At 39.9% G+C, this 12,651-nt stretch overlaps 1 protein-coding gene across 1 annotated transcript in view; it reads right to left on the bottom strand.

Annotated features, from left to right (window-relative positions):
• LOC144769189 (serine/threonine-protein phosphatase 2A catalytic subunit alpha isoform) overlaps positions 1–12,651 on the bottom strand; it is a 204,848-nt gene that overhangs the window by 98,445 nt on the left and 93,752 nt on the right. The window contains exon 3 of the mRNA XM_078653208.1: positions 853–1,026. Within this exon, the coding sequence (XP_078509334.1) occupies positions 853–1,026 (174 nt within the window). The remainder of the gene's footprint in view (positions 1–852; positions 1,027–12,651) is intronic.

Raw genomic sequence — 12,651 nt, 5'->3', positions numbered from 1 at the left:
GCGTCGGGAATCGAACCCTGGTCCCGGGCCGTTCTCTGCTTACGGGTCTGCCGCCTCTAACCAGTGAGCCACACTTCTTCAACGTAACGTTGGATCCATTTGAGCTAGAAACTATTTTTGTTAAAACCTGCAAATAATACACCAGACATTGGTTTATGAGGCAAATTCAGCACATCTATAATTATACTGACAGGCTGAGGCCGCAGAATAGCATAGTTCCAGTGACCCAGGTATTGAGCTGCTGTGAAAGGTTGGCCACACCATTTCTTACGAGATGTTGACTTCTTGGTCTGTTCAGTGATGTCTGGAATTGCGATGGACCAGCCTCATCTGTGATACAGAGTCCTCTAGCCACATTAGGGGTGGGGCTATAAACTGCGGTGAGCATACCCTTATTTACTGCCTTTATGTCTTTGGATTTGAGTGAGCAGGTGTGGCAAAACGCATGCCTTGTCAGGAATGCCATTTGTGATGTTTCAGAGGGCTATGATTTACTTCAACCATATAATGAAACAATTTTTCATGACGACCATGATGCAGGGTCCTACAGTGTAGGTCTAGACTAGTAACATGTGGTGGCGTTAGACTGGCTTTTTATTAGTTTTTTTAATAAGCACCAAATCATAAGCACCACCCTATAAGGGATTACAAATCACAATTTAAATTATCCAACACGTGTGGTCTACTTCCAGAACCTACATGGGGAAAAATAGTTTTAGAAAGTAACATCAGCAAGGTAATTATTCTTCCCTAATACTTGTCAAAAGTTCAACTTTAACATCTTCATGCATACAGAAGTGTCTGCTGAATTAACTATTCAAAAACAGTAAAGCTGAAACACAACTAACATACCTGGCCATCCACCAAGGCAGTAAGTGGAAGGTAATCAAAAAGGTCCGTGAAATATTTCCAAACATTTGCATTTCCATATTTCCGCAAGCACTCGTCATAGAAACCATATACTTGGGTGATTTGCCTGCTTTCGTGGTTCCCTCGAAGAATTGTGATGCGCTCACGATATCGAACCTGAAAGGAAAAAAAAAAAAAAAAAATGTTGGCCTAAACTACTTAAAACTAGAAACAAAAAATTGATTGCGTCGTACATATCCAATGCAAAAGGTTATAAAAAGGCACTATAGCTATGATCTAAAAGTAGGAAACAAGGTATTTGTTGCGCTTAGAACCTATAATGGGTTTCAAACTAAAACACTTCATAGCAGGAGCCTAAAATGTGCCCCCCTCCCGCCTGCTAGACAATTTAAGCTGTAAGGAATGAAACCTGCCACTGAAGTTAGAAAATCGTCACAAAAAATATCCAAATAACTTTTTTTTTCCTACCAGCAAGGGAAGCAGTTCACATGTAGGTACAACACTGGAGAAAACATGGATGCTTTCACATCATCATAAAAACCACAAACTTAGTCATGGACGTGGCAAGCTTCTGGCATTTCTCACCGGGAATTATATTGGTGCATCAAACTATTGCCTATAGCAAGTTTAGACTTATTGGGTTAAATGCATATTGAATACTAGATTAGATGTTTGAGAGATCAAAGGAAAGAGGTGCCCTCAAATGATTCGACAGAGCAGCCTCCTTCTCCACATGGTTTACTCAAGGTCAGGAGGTGAACCAGTTACAACAATAATCACCCTTTAATCACCCTTTAATGAGCTAGAAACAATCATTGTTATACCACCAGTTCTTCTGGCTTGGAGGAGAAAATTACCAGGATGACCGGTCGGTGTAGGTTTGTAACGAACTGTCCTCAATACATACAAATAACTCCAGGTAAGTGAGCCCTCATGCGGTGCAAAGAAGTTATCTGCTTGCAAGAATTTATTAACACTGAAGAGTTTTGCCAATGTGTTGGATCAATGCAGATTTTATAAAAGAAAATCTTTTAGAACACAATTGCATATTCAGCTTATCCAAAAGGCACCATTATTTAACGTAATCAATTACAATTTTAACTAACAATCGCAAAATGATAAGGCAACATAGATAAGCCGTTATTGCGGGTACAGCTTGAAGCCTGAATTAGGCATTCTAATTTGAGGATGTCAAGCTAGGAGATCTGACCTCCCCAAGATAGCATACCAGCTCTTCATAAAAGCAGCAAAGTTTATACTAGAGATTACAAGTAAATAATTATGTTCAAATTCATGGGATTTTTCTCAAATATTCATGAACACAAAATTAAACGGAATAGCAAGCACCTCTTCCCCATCAAGAAAAATCGAATTAAGATTGGGAAGGAGGAGTCCAAACAGAAAAGAATGCAAACTAACCAAGCAGGTTTTGAAGAAAGGTTTGTTATACTTTAGTGGTAGCTGCATGGATTTTTTGGGAGGCACTGGCCTCAGAGATTTAGTTGCCTTTTGATTGAAAGTTACAATAAAGGCAACAATCTGAAGGGCTATGGACTATTTGTTATGCATTCCATCGGCATCTTACTTGCCAAGTTAATTTTGGAGAGACGCTTTTCACAGAGTGAAATGAGATAGCTCTTTAAAATAAAAAATAAAATAAAGACTTTCAAGTGATGTACTCTCATTTACCTGGAAATTAGCTATTTTGAGGACAAAAGATAGGGGTTAAGACAGCTACTGTTTTACTGAATAGAGTAGAATACCCAAGAGAGCACAGGCAGACATCTCAACCCTGCAGTCCGCAATAGCAGCTTGGCAATCAAATCTGAAGTAATGATGTGGCCTTGTGCACAAGCCGAAACAGAGGATTCACCAGCTTAGCAGAAAATTTTACAAAAGGCAGTCATAATGATAATACAATTCTTCCTGGCATTTAACAGGTCCAGGGACTTCTCCAAACACCATACAAAATCACCTGTGTCAATTGTATCTATTTTTTGTAACATATTTACCCTCACTGGGTGGTGGGATGGAAGGGATGTTAAATATGTTTAAAAAAAAATGAAATTGACAGGGGGTGGAGGTGGGGTAAATAGGCCCTCCTGCTCACTGCTAAATATAAACCACAACTATAAAAAAAAAATGATCTACAGGGCTCGAAAAATCTACTCGCCCGCTCGCATTTGCGAGCCAGATTCAATTAGGACGAGCTATTTTCCAGGTCCTACTCGCCCTTTCTGGCGCGTAGTAAGACAAAGTGACTTTTGACCTCTGTATCTGAAAGCAGAGGGACGGTGACAAGATAGCAAGGTTTATAGGCATCTTTATTGCTCACAAAGTGAATGAGAAGTAAAAATGCCTTTAAATCTTGTCACATTTGCTCCACTTTCAGAAACTAAGGTCAAGTGTGTTTCAGTTAGGTCGAAAAAATTGTTTAGGTTACTAGCCCTGTAGGTCTAGTAAAAATAAAATGATTTACAAGCCCCGATCTACATATAGAGAAAGATATATAGATCTATATTTATACATCTCCATCTATCTCTAGCTATATAGATCTATGGATATATATATATATATATTACCTACTGGCGGTCGCCAGTAGGTATATATAGTTAGGATTTTTTCTCTATGGGATTTTTGAAAATTCTATGTCTAATAACTTTGGCGTTTGTGGACGGAATTGGCTGAAATTTTCAGGAAAATGGCACATTTTGTTTCTGAGCAGCCCTTGAAAATTTGGGGGGGGTTCGTCAAGGGGGGGCCGAGAAAAAAGGGGGTCCCAAAACGTGTTTTTAACATTGAGTTTTCCATAGGGCGGTTGGCCTCACTTTTAGCCCGAACGGCTGAATGGATTTGCACGAAACTTGGCAAAATTGTAGGGACTGGTAGCCCGATGTGCCTTTTGTAGGTCTCAATATATGTGCTCCAGTGGATTTTGAGAAATTAACGTTTAAAAAAAGATATATATCTGTAACAGCGGACCGGGCAGCGTCCCAGGACGCGTACTTTTCGCGCAACGGAGCTTTGTGAAGCGAAGCTGATTGGTTCTCTGGCGTCTGTCAACATTCCAAAAAGTCCGTAGCGGCCGCCATCTTGTCTCTCGGTAGGATCGAGAGACAAGAGGAGGCCAAAACAAAGGGGGAAATAACCATAAGGGGGCATAGTAGATCCTCGCTGACCCCCTAGGTTTGATGTGGAGGTTTTAAAAGGGCCCCGCGGGGCAAAAAAAATAATAATAATAATAATAAAACGGCTGAATGGATTTGCACGAAACTTGGCAAAATATTAGGGACTGGTAGCCCGATGTGCCTTTGCTAGGTCTCAATATATGTGCTCCAGTGGATTTTGAGAAATTAACGTTCAAAAAAAGATATATATCTGTAACAGCGCTCCGCTTCGCGTAACGGAGGTTTGCGAAGCTGATTGGTCATTCTGTCAGTGGGCTATAGTTGGGCTACATCTGGCTGATATTTGGGCTACATTTGTTTTTTTGTGTGTCTGGCGGCCATCTTTGGGCTACATTGGGCTACATTGGGCTTCATTGGGCTACATTGGGCTACATTTGGGCTCCAACATATATATAGGCCAATGTAGCCCAATATATATTTTTCAAAGTTAATTTTCGTAAAAACCACTGGAGCATATATCTTGAGACATAGCAAAGGCACATCGGGCTACCAGTCCCTACAATTTTGCCAAGTTTCGTGGAAATCCATTCAGCCGTTCGAGCTAAAAGTGAGTCCAACCGCCCTATGGAAATGAAGGAAATGAATGGGTAATTTGTAATTAGCAAATAGCTCATCGCAAACTAGGAATGGTAAAGAATCGCTATTTATTCCTTAAAGTTCGCTATTTAGGAAATGCAAAAAACTTTGATGATACATATGGCGGTTCATCTCTAACAAGATAAGAAGCATAGGGATACATTTATGATGACTGGCGCATCACCAGGGATGTGTTAGTCATTCTGTGCCGCTGTTCCGTCACCTATGGTGTGCTGCATTTACAATGCGGCGCATCATGGGGCAAAAACAGCACAGATGCGTGATGTATCTGTGCCGTAAAGGTGGCGCATTGCTGGAGTTGTATCGCAAGTGTGATGAAGCTCCAGCAAGGGTCGGGGGTGCCCCTGTCGCAGGGTTTCTGTTCTCACACAGAACTGTGGACAGAGGATTGGAACCTCGGCGAATTAGGGTGTCCCAAAACTCATGTTAGTAATCAAAAACTCCTTAGCAAGCTAGGTACAGTGTCACATTGGATATAACAAACTCTCAATGTTTAGACAATCCAGAATATGAACTTATAGTACCTCAGGATACGTGGAACTCATGAACAGTCGGTCGTTATATATTTCTTAGAAACCAGAACATGGAGTTAAGAAGAACACGTGTATTTGAAATGTTTATTTACTAATGCCGTCTTCTCAGGCGTAGTATCTTAGATAATACAAGTACACATATTATCAGTAGCAAAATTACCAGCATAGTTACTAGTACATAAAAAGCGAATGGTGATAGTATGTTAACATGCTGTAAATGAATAAGAGTTAGCAACACTTATGCAGCCGCGGGCCGTGGAGGGAGTTACGGTGAGGCAGGGAGGCGGGGAGGGGGAGAAGCAGGGTGGAGAATACAAGTACACATATTATCAGTAGCAAAATTACCAGCATAGTTACTAGTACATAAAAAACGAATGGTGACAGTATGTTAACATGCTGTAAATGAATAAGAGTTAGCAACACTTATAAGCAGCCGCGGGCCGTGGAGGGAGTTACGGTGGGGCAGGGAGGCGGGGAGGGGCAGGGTAGAGAGGGCTCCACCCTGCTTCTCCCCCTCCCCGCCTCCCTGCCTCACCGTAACTCCCTCCACGGCCCGCGGCTGCTTATATCTCACCCTCCCTAATACACATATTATATTATTTGCTAAGAAGGTCTCTTTGTGTTGGTTTAGGGCGTGCCCATACTTTAGTGTCTTAGATTTGAAGGAATCACATCAGCATACACCAGCTCTCTCTTCATGTGAACCGCATCAACTGTTGTGTATGTGTGTTCGGCAAAGCAATATAAAACCCGCCTCATGCCCAGAATTGGCAGAAGTTGCACTTATGTTATGAGTATGAAGTCGTGGAGATCAGACCTCATAACAATTCTGTATCGTGTTGTTCTTGAAACTTTAGCACTCGCTGTACAGATATAGTTTAACAAGCAAAGCAGATAGTAGAGCAATAACATATTATTCTCATGTAAACCACGATGAACTACTAGGTGGAAAGCTAAAGCAACAACTAAGTGTCGTGTGCAGAAGTTGCAAAAAAGGAAAAATGGCGTTTAAACCGGTAATGAGCCCATGCTAACTTAACACGGTGTAAAGATATCCAGGACCTAGATGACACCTCCCCATGATCCGGAAACGAACTGAATAAGATAATAGAAGTGCCATCTCATGAGAGCAGATTGCAAGTTTATATGTGGACGGTCCGCAAGGTAAAGCATTAAAAACTAGGAAAATTTAATGCTAAAGAAAAATAAAACAGCCAAGTACTTTATCGAGTCTTAAGCCAATAGGCAAGGTAAATAATAAAAACTTGACAAATAAGTCAATGAATTGTCAATGAAATGCTAGTACTCAGCATATCAAACATGAAAAAGGTCTATGACATAACTGTGTATGCAAAATAAGCTGCAACAGCCTCCAATAGGAAGTCACCGTCTTCATCCGAAAACAGTTCAGCCATCCAATTTAAAAGCGGAAAAGAACATACGTGCTCTCCCAGCACCGGATCCTCTATCACCATCAGAGGACAGCTCGTGGGTTTTCAAGAAAGCTCTGTTCCAAGAAAGACTGTGCTGCCGCCAATAAATTCCAGGGACCAATTAGTCCATGCATCAATGCCACAGCCATAATCCTTTCGCCAGGACAAACCAACTCGTGAGTAATGATAGGAGTCATCAGCTGATTAAAGTCGACGTCAGGAGAAACCGGTCCGCAGAGACACAAATCAATGGCCCAATCGAAATCACAGGTCAGGCAGTGAAATACAGGCTGGACACAGGTGAAGTAGGAGAATCGAAAAGATAATCCATATGCCGTGTTTAATATCGCCAACGGCATTGTGCCATAATATTCTAGCATGCGATTGCGGAACAGTGTCAGCAGCTGCAGGGTGGGAGGTTGCATAGGAGGGACATCCATATTTAAAAATGTAAAAAAGCACAAGAGCGTCCGCTGGTAATGCAAGTAAAAATGCCAATCCACGAAGCAGAGTGGAGAAAATAGAATGAAAGAAAGCAGGGATGACTCCAAAGATTTTCTCAAATGATGTCACGAGACCACTGGTAACAACTTTAAAAAAGTGCGCCAGGGTCTTTGTGGAGGATGCGTTAAAGATAGTCCGAACCATCTTGCTGAAATTGAAAGGCAAATCTGAATTGAAAAGGGTCTGCACCTCTGTACGGGTGTTCGCTATGTGAAGCACGAAAGTTTAACGGGCCGAACTCAAGGCCACCTCTCTCTGAGACAAAAGAGCTCTTATTCTTGCCATGCCGTTGAAATCTCTCCCAAGGTTGGTATTTGTGGCCAGATTGAAAACTCCCTATGTTCATGTGTGGGAGAAAATAGAACATTTCTGCAGCAAATAACCCGTTCACTTACTGTTACGATAAAAGGAATACTTTTAATTAACTCAGAACAATCTTCATTATTGAGCATCAAATAACTACCATTTTCCAACAACTTGAACGTGGGGATGATAGCAGGAACTGGCGTGCCTTGCAACACGCAAGCCATATTTGGTCGGTGTTTGTTGCATGAACCGTGTAACTGTATGTGCCTACACATTAGTGAATGATCTGGCGTCTCAGTGCATTCCTCTCCATTCAGATAAACTTCTTGATCATCTTTGAAACATCTGTATGTGTATGGAAGCGACCAGACCTCATGAAGAAAAGCACTACCTAAAGGTTCATAACGACCTATTGGTATATATTTCATACAATTTGAAAACTTATATAAAGCAAAAGGCAGTGTTATTAAACCGTGGATAAGGCACGTTGCCAAAAAACCCGCAATCCTCTGCTGATGATGTCACTGAGCATGTCATGAATGATGTAATATGTGACATCATCAGCAGTGGATTACGGGTAATAGTATCTCTAGTTTACTCCCCTATAGCGGTCTTTCTTTTAACATAAGTGTCTGTTTCCTTCCCTTATACTTACTGTTTTTGGTTCGCTTCCGGTTCGCGTACCGGCGAGCGAACTGGGAAGCGAACTAAGAGAAATAGAGGTTGGCACAGTTCCAAATATTGTACCAATTTTTTAATAACGGGGAGGTAGTTCTGAAAAGAACTTTTTTTAATTGTTTTTGTTGTTTTATATTTTTTTTTATTATTTTTCAGAATTTTTTTTTACTTTTTTTGAATTTTTCTGAACAGTTTTATATTTTTTGGGGTTTTTCTTGGAGGGGGCAATGAAAACGATTCATTGTAAAGGGCTCAACAGGAGCAACAAAACAAAAAAAAAGTATTTATTATTTTGGGCGTTTCGTACAAACTTGCATATGATAGTCAATAGCTCTGTTGATCAGAGTGATGCTTCTTTCTCCGTAGCAAATGAATCCATCGCAAAATACGCAGATGTGTTTTACTTCACCAAATCTCATTTGTATATTTGGCACCATCTCCCTGCCCTCTGGTCCCGTTACTTCCGGTACAACAGATCTTCTGGCCATAATAGGGAGATTATCTAGGTCGTTCCGAAACTGTGCAGCACTGTAGTTGTTAGGATGCCACCTAGTCATATGGCGATGCATTGTGTAGTTTCCGAAACTGTATTTTTTCTCGGTTCCTCTGGACAGTCTATCTTGACATATAAGGCAAGTTACGTATCTTGCATTTACTTTTTTCTGACCTTTGGGAATTTTAAAAAATTGCCAAATGAAGTTTTCTTTCCGGTGAGACGTCCTGGGTTCCTCAGGCAAAAACTGCCTCTCTTCCTGCTCTTCCTCGTCTTCCTCTTCTTCCTCTTCTTGCTGAATTATAACTTGAGCAGGTGGTCCACTCTTCCTTGGATGTGGTGGAGGTGGTGGGGAAGCACCAGCTGAAGCTACTAAAGAAGCCATTGCTCAGTGATCACAAAGGGTCTTTCTCTCACAATGATGAAAGTCAGAGTGAGGAAAGAAGGAGGGATTTTCATCATTTGGGAAAAACAAGAGTTCTCAACCAATCAAAAGTGTTCATTTTAGATTATATGACCTAGTCTTACATCATTAGGAAACCAAAAGTGAAATGAACCAATGAAAAGTGTTATTACCAAGTCACATGACTTGCTGTGTTTACGTTGAGCGCTTTGCAGGGCCTCCCGGTTTGCTTCCAGAAACCTGCGCTTTGCGACTCGCTTCGCGTACCAGTTCGCTAACGTAGCACGTCATATGACGTATCACGCGACAACGTGAAACGTCATGCGGACGGGAGGCGTCACGATGTTGTTTTCTAACGCGGCACTTGCGGTAAAGAAACGTTTACCGGCTCGCGGTCTATTTCGCGGCATCAAGGTCAGCTAACGGGAAGCTTCCCGATTCGCGAAGCGGGAACGAAGAAAAAAAAATATTTTAAAAAAAAATTATTCATAAACATATAAAATATATTTTTGGATTTAAAGAAGAATACATTTTACAGCTACAGATATTAGCTGTTAAAAAACCAATGAAATTCACTGAAAAAACCATAGGTTATAGACCATATATAGTTAGGAATTAGCATTTACAAAACCTTGAAAATTCACTGAAAAAACCATAGGTTATAGACCATATATAGTTAGGAATTAGCATTTACAAAACCTTGAAAATTCACTGAAAAAACCATAGGTTATAGACCATATATAGTTAGGAATTAGCATTTACAAAACCTTATTTTACTCACACAAAACCATTGAAATTCCATATATAGTTAGTTGCACTAACTATATATCGCGCACCCGCAATCCACTGCTGATGATGTCACATATTACATCATTCATGACATGGTCAGTGACATCACTGATGACATCACTGATGACAACATCCAGTGATTATGTGTTTCTGTAAAGTTTAAATATGTTTTACATATTGAAGAATGAGTGGATGTATTAGTGTCTGAATGAAGGTTTTAGTAGGTGCGTGATTGACTGTATGAGTGAGTGATTAAATGCGTCTTACTGAATGCACGGGTTAGTGACTAGACTGTCTGAAAGTGTGCATCAGTATGTCTGTTGTTGTGCAAGCTGCTGCATGTGTTGATCAGTAGCTATATAAGTAGCTATATGGGTTATTGATTGGTTGCACAAGTATTTGTATGGGAGACTGAGTGTGTTGTGCAGATCAATGTGTACTTGTATCAGTGATTCTATAAGAGAGAAAGTATGTGTTAGTATATGTTTCAAAAATGTAAGGTGTTCTGTGTTTAACTGTATAGATGAGAAAATGGAAGTGTGATTGATTCTTTTCAGGACTGACTAGGTGTGTGAGTAACTCCATGGATGAGTGGCAGAGTGTGAGTGTCTGTATAGGTGTATGAGTGCATATGATAGTGTTGTAAAGATGAGTGATTGTATGTATGAATGATTGTATGAGTGAATGTGTGTGTAGACATAGGAATCAGTGAGTGCGTATGTAGTAACTAGTATTGGTGTGTCAATGGTTTCAAAAATTATACTCTGTATTTAACACTGGGTGAAACAGAGGTTATATTAAAATATGAGGAGATGCATTGTATTGTCACATGAATGATATCATCAGTGATGTGGTCATTGATGTCAAATGAGATGTCATCAGTGATGTCATCAGTGATGTCATTTGAGATGTCATCAGTGATGTCATCAGTGATGTCACTGACCATGTCATGAATGATGTAATATGTGACATCATCAGCAGTGGATTGCGGGTGCGCGATATATAGTTAGTGCAACTAACTATATATGGAATTTCAATGGTTTTGTGTGAGTAAAATAAGGTTTTGTAAATGCTAATTCCTAACTATATATGGTCTATAACCTATGGTTTTTTCAGTGAATATATCTATATATATATCTATATATATCTATATATATCTATATCTATATATATCTATATCTATCTATATATATCTATATATATCTATATATATCTATATATATCTATATATATATCTATATATATATAATGTTACTTACCCTGTAAGCATCTGTTCTTGGCATATAGCGCTGTAGATTCACATGCTCTGCATACTCCTGCCATCTAGTTTTGGGTCCGGATTTTTGCAAGTTGTTTTTCTTTGAAGGATTCTTATCCAGTCACAAGGTAAGGTTACTCCTCCTTTCGGTGATAGTGTGCATGGGCATCGACTACATTTTTAGATTGTTTTCCCGCAAAAGGGTATGAATGGAGTAAGTAAGTGGAGTATAGAGATGTCCATGCGTGCATGATGTAAATAATGAGAACTGCAGTGATCACTGGTAACGTGGGAGACGCATGTGAATCTACAGTTCTACATGCCAACAGCAGATGCTTACAGGGTAAGTAACAATTATTTTGAGGCATGTGTGCTGTAGATACACATGCTTTGCATAGTCTGTATAGCAGTACCCTCCAAAGGGCTGTGGCTAACCAGCATGCGTTGTTGTGGTTTCAAAAAGTGTTTTTAGCACTGCTCTTCCTACATTGGCTTGTTGACATGCAAATACAGCCACACAATGTTTGGTAAATGTGTGTGGTGTAATCCATGTAGCTGCTTTAAAAATTTCAGCTATAGGAATGTTATCTAAGAAGGCCATGGGTGCTCCTATTTTACAAGTCGAATGTGTTGTAGGAGGTATAGATAAAGTTCTTTTGGCTATAATATAGCATGTTTGGATGCGCTTAACAATCCACCTTGAAATGCCAGATTTTGAAATAGGTTTTCCTTTATCACAAACAGTTTTGTTTTTCGAAAATCCTTTGTATTATCAATGTAATACAATAATGCTCTTTTAACATCTAATGTGTTTAAGGCCCTTTCTGCTACTGAATCCGGTTCAGGGGGAAAAACTGTTAACTCAACTGATTGGTTAATATGAAATGCAGAAACTACTTTTGGAAGGAACTTCTATGGGTTAGTCCGAAGAATCACTGTCTTTATGAACTTGGAAGAATGGTTCTTCTAAAGTTAATGCCTGGAGCTCACTGACAAGTTTTGGTGAAGTGATAGCAATCAAGAAAGCAATTTTCCAAGAAAGGAATTGTAGTGGACAATTATGTAATGTGGACCAATAAGTCTTGTTAGAACAACTTTTAAGTCCCATACAGGTGCAGGTGACACTGTTGGCGGTATCACTCTAAGGCCTTCCATAAAGGCTTTAATCATTGGTAGTTTGAATAAAGAGAAGTGTTGTTTGTTTTGAAGATATGCTGCTATTACTGCATGGGTGTAAACATTTGGATGTGCAGGCAAGGCCTGCATGTTGTAGATGCAATAGATAACATTATCTGTTGTATTGAAGCATCTAATGGATCAATGGTTTGAGAAGTACAATATATAACAACCCTTTTCCATTTTGTTGCATAGCATGCTCTAGTAGTGGGCTTTATTGCTTCTTTAAGAGTGGTCATACAATCTGATGGTATTTTTAAATATCCAAACTCTAGGACTTCAGTAGCCAAATCGTTGGTTGAGCTCCCTGGGGTTTGGATGTCTGGTTTCTCAATGGTTAAACCTGTCAGAAGATCGGAGGTGAGCTGAAGCTTCTGATGTGGAACTACTGAAAGTTCTAGAAGAGTGGTGAACCATGTTTGA

Source organism: Lissotriton helveticus, chromosome 7, assembly GCF_964261635.1.
Source record: "Lissotriton helveticus chromosome 7, aLisHel1.1, whole genome shotgun sequence".
NCBI classification, from domain to species: domain Eukaryota; kingdom Metazoa; phylum Chordata; class Amphibia; order Caudata; family Salamandridae; genus Lissotriton; species Lissotriton helveticus.
This window is presented reverse-complemented; position numbering and strand designations above follow the sequence as displayed.